At 41.7% G+C, this 16,773-nt stretch overlaps 2 protein-coding genes across 11 annotated transcripts in view; one reads left to right on the top strand and one right to left on the bottom strand.

Annotated features, from left to right (window-relative positions):
* Nucleotides 1-295: 295 nt before the first annotated feature.
* On the bottom strand, nucleotides 296-8,325 carry LOC146766387 (Fanconi anemia core complex-associated protein 24-like). Of its 4 annotated transcripts, none has more exons than XM_085589244.1 (5): nucleotides 7,140-8,325; nucleotides 5,517-5,668; nucleotides 4,759-4,898; nucleotides 4,326-4,478; nucleotides 296-1,402 (listed from the first exon to the last, which is right to left on the bottom strand). In XM_085589244.1, exons 1-5 carry the CDS (start codon nucleotides 7,238-7,240, stop codon nucleotides 1,304-1,306), a joined length of 645 nt encoding a protein of 214 aa, XP_085445370.1. In that variant the 5' UTR covers nucleotides 7,241-8,325; the 3' UTR covers nucleotides 296-1,303. The 4 variants fall into 4 exon arrangements, with proteins under 4 accessions (XP_085445370.1, XP_085445366.1, XP_085445367.1 ...); XM_085589240.1 differs by lacking the exon at nucleotides 296-1,402 and adding an exon at nucleotides 3,268-3,736 and having other exon boundaries at nucleotides 7,140-7,254; XM_085589241.1 differs by lacking the exons at nucleotides 296-1,402; nucleotides 7,140-8,325 and adding exons at nucleotides 3,268-3,736; nucleotides 5,955-6,292.
* The window catches only part of LOC144247055 (centrosomal protein of 89 kDa-like), a 43,109-nt gene continuing 32,738 nt past the window's right edge, over nucleotides 6,403-16,773 (top strand). For 6 of the 7 annotated variants that reach the window (XR_014957739.1, XR_014957738.1, XM_085589219.1 and 3 more), the window contains exons 1-7: nucleotides 6,403-6,645; nucleotides 8,319-8,425; nucleotides 9,641-9,796; nucleotides 12,100-12,298; nucleotides 13,541-13,643; nucleotides 15,465-15,493; nucleotides 16,666-16,720. Coding sequence is in view for 5 of the 7 variants with exons in the window: in XM_085589219.1 (XP_085445345.1) it covers nucleotides 6,607-6,645; nucleotides 8,319-8,425; nucleotides 9,641-9,796; nucleotides 12,100-12,298; nucleotides 13,541-13,643; nucleotides 15,465-15,493; nucleotides 16,666-16,720 (688 nt within the window). In the remaining 2 variants the exon portion in view is untranslated. The remainder of the gene's footprint in view (nucleotides 6,646-8,318; nucleotides 8,426-9,640; nucleotides 9,797-12,099; nucleotides 12,299-13,540; nucleotides 13,644-15,464; nucleotides 15,494-16,665; nucleotides 16,721-16,773) is intronic. The other variant, XM_085589217.1, reaches the window with a different exon arrangement.

Genomic DNA, 16,773 nt, shown 5'->3' with positions numbered 1-16,773 from the left:
GTGCCAGGATGGAGGTGTGGGCATAGGAGAAAACCTCTGCTGAGGCTGACTCCTTGTTGCACACCCAGGGTCGATCCCGGGCTTGGCTCTGTCCTTTCCGTGTGGCTGGCTAGATAGAATTTAACCGCAAATAAAATTATTTTTATTTTTAATCTGGCTGAATAAATTCTCATTTATAACAGTGTTATCCCATCTAAGCAGGCATTGTAACACAAACACACTGATATCACCTGATTCACTACTATGTTTAAGCTGAATTAACAGCAGAAATAAAAACTGTATCTTTATAACAAAGTTACTTTAACACCACACACATAAATCCATTTTAATATTTGCAAAAAGACAGTGTTATATATCTATAACAGATTATTGTCATGGTTTGACACTGGCACAATGCCAATGCTCCCATGAAAATGCAATCTCTCAATTGAATGCTGTGAAATGTGACTGAGAATAGAGCAAAGCAGGCCCAAGCTTAATAACAAGGAAAAAAACAAACTTTATTAAGCTACTACTACTATACTGTTATACAAGGAAAAAAGAAAGAAAAAATACAAAATTAAAAATGAAAACCTTCCAAAGCATTCCTCCTCCCACCACCCAACTCCAACAAACCACAGTGAGACACAATCTGGACCCCAATCAGGTTTCCACCCTCCAGACAGTCGATACTCAGTCCATTGAGGGAGAGAGGAGCCCCTCCTGTGCCACAGACCCCCCAGGAAACACAGCTGCCACATCCTGTGTTTCCATGTCACACATGGCACCGCCCGGAGAAAAGTTTGCCAATGGTGACCCTCTCCTTTCCATGCACAGTGCTCTCACCACCAATGCATGGATGGACAGACTGCTTTTAGGATTTTTCCTTTCAAGGATGCCCTGCCAAGAGGGGAAAAAACAACAGTTCAGTTTTTCATTTTTTTGGGACCACAGTCCCCCCATTTTCCGAGGGTCCAAGAACAGAGATTTTCTTCTCTGAAGACGGGGCACCACCACAAACCCCCTAAATCTTCTCTGTTCGCTCCACTTCTGTCTTTTCCCAGCTGAAGCAGGTCTCTTTGGCTCACCGGCATCCTCCTAAAATACAGTCTCTCTTGAAGGAGAAGATCAGTTCAGTCTGTGGCTACCAAGAAAACGTCCAGCCAAAAGCCACTCCATCATCTCCTCCCACCTAGAATTTCTCCTTCTAACATCCCAGGGTTCAAGCTGTCTCTCTTCCTCTCTTTCAAACCGAGAAGGAGAAAAATTTCACAAAGCTTTCATTTCTCAGGAAGGGTTAAAAGTCCCGATTCCAAAGGATGGCTCACTGCCCAGGCTCCAGCTCCCACGGGCAGCTGGGCACCTTGCGGGCCCCCAGCTCTTCTCCTTCCCTGTGGTGAACTGCTGACAAAACTGTTGATGTCTGTTGAGAGAGAGAGAGAGAGAGAGAGAGAGAGAGAGAGAGAGAGAGACTCTTGGAGGGGGGAACTGAGATACACCAGATTTCTCCACCCTTCCATCTGCAGGGGACCAGCCCAGTTCTGTCCCTCCACCCTTGGGCCTACCTCTGAAGGCCACATGGCTTTTCCCCTCCCCACCCAGCCATGGCCGGGCAGGGGAGAGGCTGCACTGCGTGCTGACCAGAACCAAAGAGAGTGAGTTCCCCTGGGAATTCTGCTTTTAACCCCTCTGTGTTCTCAGAGGTGTGTCCACCTTCAATTGGTCAATATCCAAATTGACCTCTTCCTTCGGAGAAAAATTCTTTTTCCGTGTCAAACCACGACAATTATTTGTTCAAATTTCCTTTTCCTTGAAGAGAATTCAAAAGTCGTTAGAGATATATTATTGCATATGTTAATACAAACACCTTAATGTTAACATGTGCGGTAGATAGGGACAAGCGAACAGATTTCGGGATGTAATGGAAAGCAAGACCCTTCCCCCCTCATCCTGTGATATGTAATCCATCACCCCTGAGACATGTAACCCCTCCTAACTCAGTATTTTCCACCCCTTACAAACCCTAGAGACCCTACCTTCTTCCTTTGACGTAGCAAAGCCCCTTGACTATTTAACCTCACGAGATAAGGTAATAAACGCCATTTGACCATCCACCACATTGGTGTCTGTGTATGTCTGTGGCCCAAGTGGCCCAGGCGAGGCCGGGCTGCCGTGCTGTCCCTTGGAACCAGGTCGCCTGCCTTCTCATCAGCAGGCAACAAACATGTACAGATATATCCTGATTATCATTATTGACAGCCAATGAAAGAGAAAATCTTATAGGCTGACTTCTCCCCACTAATACCTGGCCTTTCTGGCTGAGATGCCAGACTCATTATCACACTGCTTAATTCTTTTTCAGTTAAAGATGATGAGAGTTGTGAGAAAAGCTGTGCCTTCAATGAGGCCTGGCCTTGCACACATCTAGTAAAAATGGTATTTCTGTGTCTGAAGTTTCTCAAAAGGCAGATCTTTGCCATGGAAATGCAACTCTTAGTCAGTGACTTTGTTGGGAGAAGGTGAAATAAAATGCAGCTTGTGCTGTCCTAATGCAATAAAATTGCACAATACAAACCTGATGTTCATAATGCATTATGTTACATACATCAAATTACACATGCACAGGTAAGTTTTGCAAAAGGGTGACCTTCTATAATTTCGTATGCAGTCTTAACCAGTGTTAAAAATACATTTAACATTTGAAATGCTGATGGTTGCAGTTCCAAAGCTGCTAACTCATAATGTCTGAAAATGTAATAGCAAGTAGGATCTTAACTTGATGATTTACTGAATCTTTATGTTTTATATAAATTATTAATCCTTTGCTACTTAGATGAACTGGTACAAAATTTCTCACAGATTTGAGAAATTAGTATTGCTTATATTTAGCCTGCTGTTGTACTTCTTAATTCAATCACTGTGTTTCATCAAAACTTCTCAAAGCTCCTCTATGATTCCGAAAATCCTTGGCAGGGATGAGGGGGGCAAAATAATAAAGTGATCATTGAGACTTTTGCAGATGGATGGCTACTTTAATAAGAATTAACTACCCTGAATAGCATGAAGTCAAATCTGTATTCCAGTAGGAGTTTCCAAAGGAACTCCAAAAAGTTATAAATCAAAGGTGTTACTCTAAAGCAATATATGCTAACTTTTTAAACACACATAACCTATTTCCAGTTACTGAGAAGTTACTATGCACATATTCATATGGTGGTTTTTTCTTCTGGTAGACCAAAGTAAGCAAGCAGATTGCTCTTCCATATTGAAATACAAATGCTGAAAAAGACAGCTCTCTTGGTTTTTATTTCTTCCAGATAAATGCAAAATACAGACTTCTTTCCAAGGCAATTTGCACAGCTTAATCTATATGAACTGAGCAGATGTAAAAAAAAGAAGCATCAGAGTCCAGTTACAGAAATCGGCATAATATGTGATTATTAAAACCAAACCTTTATAATTGAGAAGAAAAAAAACAAGATTTGATTTTGCAAAATACCACTGCTCATGCACGTCAGGAATGTAAAAAAGTATAAATTTGTTGCGCTACTGTTTGTCCAACTGCTTGCTCAAGCTCACGGATGGCTGCGTTACAAAGCCGGTGGATGCTTCCAAAGCGCTGCAGTAAAAGCAGAGCTTTTGTTTTCCCAACGCCGGGGATGCGCTGCACCGCCTGCAGCACCGCGGCTTCTGGCAGCTGGGCGCGCTGCTTGCCGAGGAAGGGGCTGGCGCCGCGGTCCCTGCTCTGCTCCCGCACCTGGAGCGGAGAGAGCTGTCAGCGACCCCAGCGCTGCCGCCAGAGCCCTGCGGCCAGGCTGGCACCGGCCGTCACCCCTGCACAGCTCACGGCAATCGCTAGCAAGCTGGACATGCAAGCTCCCTCCGCCATCCCTTATCGGATGCACTTCGACAAAACCTTACTAAGGAACAATTTCTTAACAGCAACAACAAATGAAAACAATTGTTTCTGTCACCTTTCGGATGCAATCAGAGAATGGGTAACAAGAAACCATTTAAAAACAGTTTCCCTAACCTTAGAGAAAGCAAAATTTCAAGTTGATTTTGACAGTGATAGTTGCCTAATGCGACCTAGTGGCACCTCATACAAGATTACATTTTAAAAATCCAGGATCATATTCTTCAGCCTTTTTTCTTTGTTCCCAAATGAACCTTCTTCACACTGAACTGTACTACTGTATCACTGTTGCAGAAGATTTACTCCTTACATTCAAATGATGCTGTGCTCCTTTAAGATCCTATGTATTCTCTCTGCAATGAGGTGATCACTGGGGAGATCTACCTGCTTTGCTGTACATCACATATTTTAATATAGCACAGAAACTTACTAGTTGAATAATAAGCTGAGAAGCTTCTCCTTGATTCGCCACAGGAAGCAACACCATCCCAAGTTCGAGTACAACAAGTTTTTGTACTCCTAGGTAGTACTGATCACTGATTTGGGTTTTCTCTACGATTACAATTCCCCTAAGACTGCTGGCCTGTATTGAAACAAAAAAGATATTAGGAAAAACCTTGTTAATGACAAGTTAATGCCTAATAGCAAATCAGAGGAAGAACACAAGTTGCAGGAACAGGACAGAGTTTTAATACAGCACTATCACACAGCTGCAGAATTTTTCAGTTCCCAGGTGAAAATTATCCCAAAAAGTCACCTCAAATGGAATTAAAAAAAAAAAACAAAACCACAAGAAGAATGTTCTCAGAAGCATGGAATAAACAAGTATCAGATGAAAACTTTTCTGTTTATATAGCACTTACATTTCTAAACCTAACCAATCTTCGTTTGAATTCATCCCCTGCAACCAAATCTGCTTCAGAAATAAGTAAAATGCAAGTTCTATTTGGAAGATGAAAGTCCACCAGTCCCAAGGCATCTTCAAAGATGAGTCTAACTTTCCCTTAGGGTGAGATTGTTAGAGGAAAAAATACTGTAGTTAAATATGTACTAACAATTATTTCACAGCACAGCCTTCCTGAAGTATCAGTAATTCTAGTGACTTCATACTGAACTTTATTAAAAGCCTTTTTTCCCTTTAAGTAAATCTATTACAAGCAATCTGAACTACTGTGTGATGTCTTTAGTAATGTAAATTAATAGCAGTTCCAATCTACAGATTTAAAAGTACTAGAGCTGTTCAGTGAACCCTAGACTTGAACAAAAATATCACATGCTTTTCTGGAGGGATCATCACAATTTAGTTTGTTGTGCCAGCAAGATGGTAGCAGAGTAGAGATGTAAATTCAAGGGAGCTTAGGGGAGATGCTTATCCGCAAAGCCCCACAACAGCAGATTGTGCTGCTTCCCTGCAATGCTCTGCAGCTGTGAAAACTGAGCTGATCTCCCAGATACGTGCCAAACAAACGGGATCTTTCAGCCTGCTACCATAGTCCATACCACAAATATGGGATCAGTCAGGCACAGAGTAAAGCGCATTCCAGCCATTTAACTTTACTGGGCAATAGAGGGGGATGATTTGCCTGACTTGCTTTTCCTCTTCCAATTTGTTTGTGCTTACCTTGTAGCCTTTGGGCTAGCTCTGACCCTCTCCACTTCTCATTTCCAATCACATGCCCGTAAGGGACAACTATAGATCCTGCTGTCACAGGAAGGTTTGCTTTTGTTGTCATCAGACCTCCTTTAAAATCCTCCTTCAGTAGCAGATATACCCTAGAAAGAAATGTGGAAAAGTAGGAACGCATTTTACAAACCTATTCCAAGCTTATAAATTTTAATCATAAACTTAGGATGCAATATTCTGGAAGAGGCACTACCTCCTTCCTCAAGCTTCCTTACAGCTAAGGTGAGCATATCAAATCAGCCAGCAGTCTGTTCACTTTAATACAGGCTGTTGGGCTGGCTTGCAAATTCCACTTTGCGCTTTACCGCTCAGTCTGAAAAACGCCTGAATTAAAACACACAGATGGTGAAAAAACCCACATTGCCTTTTCCATACCTTCAGCCACCCTTGCTGGGAGAAAAATCTTCCTGAATTACAAAGCCAACTCCAGAGGCACCTCCACCCTCAGCTGGTGGAAGTCTCCAGACCAATTATTACAAGGTAGCTGCTGGGAGAGATTGTTTTCAGGTTTGCCAGCTTTACGCGGTGTTCTGACTTTAACAAGCCTTGGAGGCTAAGGTACGATCTAAGTACAAGCACCACCGAGCAGCCGGCACCACGGCACATTCGCACACCGAAACGGATGCCGGAGCGGAGCCCGCGCTGGGGAGCGGGGAGAGGCCGCAGGGCGCTGCCCGGCCCGGGGGAGCCGCCGGCCCGGGGGAGCCGCCGGCCCGGGGGAGCCGCCGGCCCGGGGGAGCCGCCGGCCCGGGGGAGCCGCCGGCCCGGGGGAGCCGCCCGCAGCAGCCACGGGCCGCCGGACCGCGGGGCCGGGCGGCGGCAGCGGGAGGAGGAGCGGAGGAGCGGAGGCGCCTCAGCCGGGGCGGTTGCTACGGCCGAGCGAGGCTGAGTAAGGCCCGCGCTGACTGGAGGAGCGCGGCCCGCAGCAAATCCGCCCTGGCCTTGTTTCCAGGCGGGTCGCCAGGGCGAAGCGTCCGGCGCGGCGGGGAAGCGGCTGTGAGGCGGTGCTTGGAGCCGTCCCGTCCTGATGGCGTTCCTGTTCGGGAGAGGCCGGAGGGGCCCCTTCGTGAGTATCGCTGTGCTGAGCGCGGGGCGCCGCCACCGAGAGCGGGGACAGCAGGACACGGGGCTCAGTGCGCGGCTGGGACCGGGGGCGGCTTCTGCGGCTGATGCCGGTATCGCTGAGCACTTTGGAGCGAAAACCGGGGAGAAGAATGAAGCCCGAGGCGAGATAAAGTGGTGTCCGGGGGCCGGTGCGCTCCTTTGGCTCGGTGCCGGGCCTGCCGGCTCCTCAGAAGCGCCGAGCTTCCCTCGGCGCGCCTCCGCTCCGGGAAGCGCTGGGCGCGGCCCGGGCTGGCAGCGCCGCTCGCTCGCTCCCCGCGCTTGCCGGGCCGCCCTCCGAGCGCCGTTCTGCTGTCAAGTGAGCTGAGAAAAGTTCTGATCGGCGGCTCAGAGCAACCGAAGACTGTGCGGGTCGTCTTTTCCAGAGTATTTGAACTAATGAATCTTTGTTCATTGCTACAGCGGAATATTGATCTTGTGTTGCTGTCATACTCTTACCGTGGGATGACTTTACTCCAGCTGTGTTCCCTGGCAGTCTTAGTAGGGTCAGTCGTAGTCGTGTCTGCAGTCAATAGCCTGTAGTAAACGAAATGACGCATGCCAGACACACGTGCCAAATTAGGGAGCAGTGCATTTGCAAGACTGAGTAAAAAGGCCGTCTTCTAATGCACCATTTAATTATTTGGTGTGACTTAATGTAAAACCGAAATATTTCCCAGTTCACATCTTCAGTCTCGTGCTGAAGTGAATTAAAGAATAACTGGGGGGGAAAGATCTGTAGCAGAAATAGCAGGAGCTTAGTCTGTTTCACTCCATAGGAAAGTAAAATCTGCCCAAAGGTGATGGACTTTATTATGGACTTTATTATTATTATGATGCCTAGAGAGAGAACAAAAGGTAATGAGCACAAACTCAAGCACAGACAATTCAGCTTTAACATAATAATAAAATGTTGTGGGGTGGTTCAGCAAGATACACAGGACTTGACTGGACAGGATGCCAAGCAACCCTCTTGTGGCTGACCCAGCTTTGAGCAGGAGCCTGAGCTAGACAATCTCCAGAGCTCCCTTCCAACCTCAGGCAGTATACAGTTTCCTTCACAGTACTTTTGTAGGAACTCTGGTCCTGATTTTCTGAGCTGGTATTTAAGGTTATACCATTAAAAAAAAAAAAAAATACTGTGCTTGCTGATGAAAAAAATGGTTTTTTTTTAATTTTTTTATAATTAAGGTTGAACCTTTGACTGCAAAACTTAGTGGTAGGGTTTTTTTGGACTAATATCGTTAGTCTGAAGCAGCATTCCGATACTTTGAAAAAAGTTATTTTCTAGTCCAATTTTCTTGTATATCTATAGGAAAAAGATGAGTAAGTTACAATTCTGGTTTTGCAAATTGTGATATAATGGATAGAAAATGTACATTAATGGGTCTCATGTAAATTACATTTCTAACCTTCAAGAGCAGCTGTTCATAAATGTTAAATGAACTTGCCAGCTTTACATGGTGTTCTGATTTTAAGGGGAATGAAATGCCATTTCAAGTCTCTGTTTACATTAATTGCATGTAATCGTTCACCTTTTTGTATTATTTTGCATTGTTAGTTTCTGTGCACATTCAGTTCTGTGTTTTTTCTCATTGTAATGCTTAAAGTCAACTAATTTTATTTTAAATCATTTAGAAACATATAGCTCATGGCCTGGTCCCTGCTGCTACCATAGCTCCTAAACCTGCAGTTCCCCGCACCCCTCCCCCTCGTAGTCCAAACCCTTCTCCAGAAAGGCCCAGGTATGTGTTGGTTTTGGGGATTTTTTGAATTATTTTTTTCTTTTTTTATATATTTTTGTTGTTTCATCAGATATTGTAGCATACTATAAAAATCTGATTAGAAGAATTGCATGTCTTTACAATATTTACAAAACTTTACATAAAAAGAATATATTTTTGGTGGGGGGGCAGTTTCACATTCTGAACTTTTTTCCCCACGCCTAAGCATGGTAAATCTTCAGGACAGTAACTGTTATGAACATGTCACTTATCTGAGTCAATTAAAGACGAATTAACTATTTAAAGTTAGTGGAATTTTTAATTTGGCTACTACAGTAGAGTGTAGGACTGCAGCAGCACGAGTGCTGTAAATCAGGAAGTGTTGGCTCATTAGAAAAACATGAATTAAACCTTGCTACCATACCAAGGACTTAAAAAACTGACATGTAGCACCACGCTGGATTGGAAAAATGCAACTTATTTTTAAGTTGTAGTTTCTTACAGTTCTTATTCTATGCTTTCTCTACATTCTAGTTGTTTTCCATGGCCTTTTTAGTGTCTGTCACACTCCTACTTAATTCTAGCTAATTTCTTCTTTCTTTTTGGCCTCAAGTTCTTGTCATTCATTTTACAGTTATGAGCATTTCAATTCATTTGTCTTAGTTGCAACATTCTGGAAGAGATATTATTTTTCCTTTTCATCATACCCTTCTCCGTACTCCACAGCATCACACAAATAGGCACTTCTGTTTGCTTGTCCTGGTTTGCAGTGTGCCATGATTTATTAACAACTTCAGAATCATCAGTAAAAGGTTTAGAGTAGAGAATAATGGAGACAAAATAGCGGGACATGGAAAACCTTTTCAACACAACACAAGGAAGTATTGTTATGGCTAAAATGAATGCTAAATACTGTAAATTATTGATGTGAATTTTGGGGAAGTAGCTCAGTATATTCCAAGATTATCACAGATGTGATTTGGGAAAACCAGTAGATACTGCACCTTACTCTTGGATAGCTGCACTACAATAGCAAGCTGTTTTGTGCTTTACTTTGGGAGGTTTATAACCAGTTTATAACCAGTCCCATAGCATTCAGTGATATTTATGCTTGTTAACTGTGAACATTTTGCTTTGATTAAGTAGCAAAGCCATTTTGCAAAGGAAAAGGTATCAAATGTGGAGCACAGAGAAAGCCTCAGTATTGCTTCATTGCTCTGTTCTGTTTTCTTCCAGGTCTGCTCTAGCAGCAGCAATCCTTGCAACAACACTAACAGGGCGCACTGTTGCTATTCCTCAGCCTCGGCAGAGATCCCTTTCTGAAAGTGATTCCACCTTCTTGGAACAAGAATGTTTTGAACCATATGCAACAGTCACAGAGCTCAGAACAGGGTAGTGTATGCTTTCTGATTTGATACCTTAATTAGAAATAGAATCTCTCAATGATCAACTTTACCAAAGGGTGACAGCAAATTCCTGCTGTTACAGATACTTACTTTTTTCTTACCATATCATAAATTCAGTCTGAAGTGTCTAACAATCCTTATTCCATTTCTTGTAAAGTGATGTCACATATACAATCTTCAGAGAGGCAGATTTTGTTTGTACAACAGTCATAAGCAAAATCATATACTATTTTTGTCAATTATGATCAATTTTACAGAATGTGATGGACTGAGGAATCACTTGAAGTACATGGAAGATATTCCCTTTTTGCTAAAATGATTATTTCAAACTGTCATTTTGGTAGAATTAGGAACCTTCTATCTCTAGTCTGACATTTTAAGATAGAGATGAAAGGGTAGTACTAGTGTTAATTGTCTATTTTAGAGTATACACATAGACACTGTCCTGGAGATGGTTTATTATCCCATACCATTTTGGGTTTTTGATCTGTTTGGTTTGGTTTCTGCCCAGGGTGGTTGCTACCCCTGCTTCAGCCCCCGTCCTTCCTGCCTCTGGACTTTTGTGAAGAATGGGAGCCAAGCTAGGGTGTCTGGAGGGAATTTGGGGTGGGGTGAGGGGCATGGGCTCATTCCAGTGGACACACTGACCAAGGATCTTGCTGTTTCTGTGGGTTTTGCCTGCTGCTTTTTGGGTTGGGTTTTTTTTTTTTTTGTTGTTGTTGTTGGTTTTTTTGGTTAGTTAGTTGTTAGGTTGGGCTCTTCCTCTTCCTCTTCCTCTTCCTCTTCCTCTTCCTCTTCCTCTTCCTCTTCCTCTTCCTCTTCCTCTTCCTCTTCCTCTTCCTCTTCCTCTTCCTCTTCCTCTTCCTCTTTTCCCTTCCCCTCTTTTCCCTTCCCTTTCCCTAAGTATTTTTGGTTTTTTTTTGTTTGGTTGGTTGGTTTGGGTTTTTTGTTTGGCTGGTTTCTTTGGGGTTTTTTTATGATGGTTTGGCAGTGTGACTGAGCTTGCTGGCTTGGCCTCTTGCTGCTCTGCCCTCGGGAAGCCCAGGGCCAGTGTGTGCCTGCCAGGACCTCTGCACAGCCCAGGCCCAGGGAGCAGCCAGCTCCAGGCAGCAATCCCGGGTGGTCCCTCTGCCGTCTCTGGGAGCTGGGCTGCTGCTGCCAGCCCCCTCTGCAGTGCCTCAGCTGTGGCTCCGTGGTTTTTCCTGCTTTTTTGAGGAGAAGCTGTTTTGCCCTTCCCCTCCAGGTGGTAAAAAGTCCATCTACAGCTGCAGAGTTTGTGCTGCCTCTTGCTTGCTGTCCCAGGGGAGCCTGCTGTGCTGTTCCGGCTTGCTGCTCTGCGGTTTCCTGCTGCAGCCCCTTTGCCGTCCGGAGCGGGCACCGCGGCCGGCTGCCCCTGCGAGTTTGCGATGGCGGCGCCGTCTCCATCCCCGTGTGCCGGCTGCGCCCGCCATTGTCCAGCCGAAGGCGCGGAGCCACAGCGCCCCCTGCGGCCGTGGAGGAATCATCGCACCCGCGCGGCCGGCCGGGAGCCAGCAGCGCCCCTGCTGGCTGCAGGCGTAACTGCAGCCAGGGGCGCGTGCAGGCAGCCGAGGCTGCTGAGGGGATTCTGGGGGGGTGAGGTTCCACAGTTTCAACATTTAGCTTTTTTTTTTTTTTTCTGGTTCTGTGCCTTGCAGGTATCCTCATTTTTTTTTTTAATAAACAGTTTTTTTTCACTTTCACCCCCTGTTATTCATTTCTCTCATTGGCAGAAGGGAGTTATTGAAGCCCCTTCTTGTCGCCCTGGTTCTTATGATTTTCTAAAGCCTTCTGAGTTTACATTCTGTTCGAGAATTTTCTCACACAACTTTCTGTAAGCAACCTATTGATTTGCATTTCTTCATAGGGGTGGACAAACTTGATGTACTAGTAGTTTGTCCAATGCCTTTGGAGCGGTGGCACATTCACTCTCCAGTCCACTGTCACCTTTGGAAAAGTAGAAAGCTGGAGTCAGAAAATAAACCTACCTTCTTTTCAACTTGCAAATAGCAGTGGCTCACATCGTGCTTTCACATGTCCTATAGAGACACCTTCTCTTTAGAGGAAATGCTCATTCCAGGGTGTTTTCTCCTGAAATTTGTCTCAAAAGCAAGACAACTACATTCTTTGTTTGCAGCTAACAGAGGCTTAGATGTCTGTCTGTCTCTCTGGATTTGTGTATATTTTAAGACTGATGGTTCTGCTTTGCTAGTGTTGAATTATTTTGAAGAGTAGGCACTGCTGAAACAGGCATTAAATTGCTTTTTGCAGCTCTGACTGGAGACTTGATGGTTGTGACAGGTCTCTACAGTCCCTGGAAGTAACGGGCAGTTATGGTGAAGAAGAGGACATGGATACATATCTTTCAGATGCTGATAAAGAGGCAGAGTCCAGCTCTAAGAGTAATGAGAAAGGGGAAGGAAGCTTTAGCACCAATGCTATTTATGCTGTTCCCTGCAAAACTAAAAAGGTAAGATTTTTAAACGCATTTGTTCCTTTACCATGTTTTAATATATTAATGCACGTCAATATTTCAGATGCTTTGCATTCTCTTCTTGTCTTTAGACATGTATTCAATATTTATTTTGCATGCTAATTTTTGTGATTCATTTACATGAGTTAGGTAGGTTTGTTGGTTGTCACAGACTCTTTCTCTCTGGTTATTAGGAGTACATTGGTATTGTATATAATTATCATGCATAATTATATTGTATATAAATATCATGCATAGTCTTGTAAAATGTCCACTAATTTATATTGAGCATGGTACTAACATAGTAGGTGGTTTGTTAAAAGCACTGATACATGGTGAAAGCTTAGTTAATGGTTCACTATTGTGCTAATGAGCACAGACCTATACAGAAATGGGAAGATTTTGAATCAAACAAAATAATTGAACCTTTTCTTGAAGACCAGGGAATTTTTGTATGTTTTGGATTGTCTTAGCCAATAATGAACTTAACACTCCTAAGGCACATTTAAAGTTAAATCAAAAATGAGACAAAAATTTAACAGGAAGAAGTACCTGAGTAGGAAAAAGGCAATAAAAGATCTCTTAAAAAATGTTTCTTCAGAAAAAACCCAGCACTAGTAAAGTAGAACGATCAGTCTTAGAGTGTAAACCACAAATCCCAAAACGTGAAAGAATCCATAAAACACCCCAAGGTGAAGAGACATTAAGAGGAGAGAAGGGGAAGAAATAAAAAAAAAAGGTGAGAGGGAATGAGTAAAATATGTGAAACATTTTGTGTGATCAGTGGGAAAACCAGCAAAGAGAATGTTAACAATGGTTCATTAATCTCTCACAGCAGTGATACAGTAGATAAATGGTTGATAATCAAGGTCATGTACACCCCAGCAAACAAGCAAAAGAGAATAATTTCATGGACCTTTGTAACCAAATAAGGTGACAGAGAATACTTGAACTAATCACTTCATACTTGCTAGCCTCCCGTTGGTCATTGTAAGGTTTCAATTTTATTTACATAGAGCCCGAAACAACAGCAACACAAAAAAACCCCACAAAGTCCTCCCAAGAAAGCAAGAGAAGAAAAAATCTTATATTTTACTATTTTAAAATACTAGTCAGCAATTCTGAAGGAGACTGAGATGTTAATACACTAAATCTGTCATACAGATATCAAGGTACTATCAGTGGGCTATTTTAAGAGTGATCTCATGATTTAGAGAGGTTTGTCTTATTCTTACATAGGAGGAGTTTCCATCTCCTATTCCTAATGCTGATAAGAAAGAGGTTTCTTCCCATGAAACTGAGTGTGAGGTGGTGGTGGATAAGTCAAGTGTGCAAATAGAAGGTAAGTAAACTTAGTCAAAATGCCATCCATACCTTTTAATACCATTGGGAAAAAAATTAATAAAATAAACATAGTACTATATTGTAATATTATACTCCTTTTAAAAGGGCAGTTAAAGAAATACTAGTAAATACTTCACGATTTCTAATAGTTACAGAAAATTTAAAACCTGCATAAAGAGGGAAGATTAGTCTCTATTCACTGTGGAATGAACTGTCAGCCACGGTAAAATGAGGGTGTGGGGTGAAGGTTTTGTGAACTCTTGTCTTGTAAAGTACAGTCATTCTCTACTATGCTTTTGTTGGTACAGGTGCCAGAAGCAGTCAGGTTTGTAATATGGAACTTTTTGGAGTGCTACTGCGTTCAGGAAAAAAAAAAAACCAAAAACAAAACGGAAGAATGTAGAAGCCGTAGAAACGAGCAGTGTTAAAAAAAAAAAAAGTTAGAGATAGAGGAAAACAATTTTAGTCAGTTATTTTACTTGTATGAAAAAATGCCATGTCTGAAAAACAGTAGTGAAAACTTCTTGAGTTTTTTAATACTTAAATGGCATGGTAGTAGTGTTGTTTATACCTTCTACAAAAATTGGATCATTATTGGTGTCCTGTTGTTTTTTCAGAATAGAGAAGAAAACATGATAATCAGTCTCAGGCTATCAACCTAAGCACTGAATTTTTAAGCTTCACAAATAGGTTTTTTTCAGTAAATAGTTTTTGTTAGATTAGGGACATTTGGGTTGTTACTGGATGTGTCCTTATTTTCTAAGGCTATTTTCTTAAAACAATAGAATCTTGTGGACATAAAAGTTATAACAATAGAGCAAGACCAATCTAGTGGTAATAGCAGTTTTCTTGCATAATTGTCTTGTCTGTTATTTTCAAATCAGGAAAAGGGAAATAAGAATTAGTTTCAGAGCTGGACAACACAGTTTTTACAGAGGATGGTTGTAGCAATGATGAATGGAAAAACATGGACTCCCCATAGCAGTTGCAAAGGAAAATGGTTTCTTGCAAAAAACCAGACCTTTTTATGGTGCATTCAGAGAGTAAATTCTTACCTGTTTCCATTCTCCTGAAACAGAACAAAAATGCATTGGCTACCTGCCACTGCAGGTGTTGCTGTTTGCATGTTCTTTCACACAATCACCTTTTTGATCACTCAGTGTCCACATGTCCCCTTGACCCATCAGAATCCCAAACAAGAGGTGATCACACACCAGTTATATTACTCGTTTTCTGTTTACATGACTTGGTTTTTAGGTTATGTGACTTGTTTTCTGTCATCCCCTTAGCTGAGGCTTTCCCAGAATGCTTTCTGGTGAGCTGAAGTGACAGGAATGAATAGAAGTGAGCAGAGGCTTGTCAAGCCCTTATTATGTAAGATTTTTCTTATCTCCTACAGATGGTTGCACTCTGTAGCTAGTGGATAGGAAAGAAGAAACAAAACTGAGTCAATTTGCAAAAAATTGCATCTTTCTGACTTTTATTCATGTTGGATCCCAGGATTTTTTTCAGTATTCTTTCAGTGGACTCTGTTTATTTCTCTATTTCATAGAGAACAATATTCAGAAAGAAGGGTTACTTTGATATAACCATTTGGGAAGTGAAGGCATTAAACTGAAAAAAGGTAGAATATATGCACTGTTTCTAATCCCTCTTCTACACAGTAAGTGCTGCAGGTCTTGAAAGCATCTATGGTTTGGGAAGGACTCCCTTGCATTTATTACATGTGTGCATACATATTCTTATGAGCCCTTACAGCTTATGGACTTAAAATAATTTTTTTTTCTAATTGACTGAAAGATCTGTTTTTCTTTAACAGAAGACCAAAATCTTGGCTTGAATGTAAAGGTAAGACTTTTATAAAGGTTGATTTATGCATTTTAGAAAATAGGGTGTCATAAAAAGCTGATAGGTTTGCAGTCACTTAAAAGAAAACCAATTTATTGCCACTATGGAATATTTTCCTTTTGGAGTACAGGAATGGCTAATCATTCCTTTTTAAAAAATGCAACTATGTAGGTAAATGGGCCATACAAAAGTTGTTGAGTTTTTTTATAGTATGTCATCTGTTATTCCTCATGTGAAAGAAAGAAACTGAGAATGAGAGACAACATGCTATAGCAAGAGATAGCTCATACTGTTAATATACAAATTCTGAAATGACTTTACTGCATTTTTGTATAGTTTTCTTTTTGAGCTGATCTGACTGCTTTCTTAAGCTTGAAAAGGAATACCTAAAAATTTAGTTTCTCAGATCAACTTGCCAGAAGATGGTTTATGAAAATAGTTAGTTCTTCCATTGTTATCATAGCTTCTTTTCTACAGGTTCTTAACCACATATCTTTTTCTTTGAAATTGTTCATGAGTTTTGTCTCATTTAGTCATTGGTGTCGCACAGTATCATCAATGGTGTGTTAAATTACATGACAGCACGTCCTTACAAAACCTCACTGCTGTTTAAAAACATGGAGAAAGTCTCTACATCACCTTCGCCTCAAGTAAATACATTAGCATAAATGACCCTGTAATTCTTTCCTGGTGAAAGAACCTTCTCAAAACATACAAATACTTCTGTATTTTTTCCAGTAAAGCAAGAACAAAGTTCATCAACTCTGAAAAACATGTTACATTTGAATTGATTTGCTGATACCTGACATAATTGATTAGTCCAAAGTCTTACTCTACAAACTAACAAGTGGGAAGAATACCTTTCCTGTTTTGTCAGGAAGCTTTGTGTTTGAGACTTTTATGTCAGGTGTAAACAAAACTGTTTTGAGAATGGTACGTTTCTGACTACTAAAGATACTAGTGAGTTTTTAGGTGTCTACAAGTGACTGATGGCAGTGATAATTGATAAAATGATATCTAGATGAGTAGATGGTAAGATGTGTATTATCAAAAGTGAAATCAATCTTCAATGTAGTTGATACAAAAGAAATGCCTTCAAAAGTTTTATTTCTTAAGTTCGTCAGCAGTGATGCTGTTAAAGCAGATTATCTCTTTTTTTATTTCTCTGCTAGGAGGAAAAATTAGTAGCTGAAAATCTGATACATGAGAAACCCCCACCATCCCCAGGTACTTTGGATTTTTCTGTGACTTTGCTAGACATTTTCACTTTATTAATATGC

The sequence above is a fragment of the Lonchura striata genome, chromosome 11 (genome assembly GCF_050655825.1).
Source record: "Lonchura striata isolate lonStrDom1 chromosome 11, ASM5065582v1, whole genome shotgun sequence".
Lineage (NCBI taxonomy): Eukaryota > Metazoa > Chordata > Aves > Passeriformes > Estrildidae > Lonchura > Lonchura striata.
The sequence above is the reverse complement of the archived record's forward strand: the minus strand, read 5'-3'. Positions and strand labels throughout refer to the sequence as shown.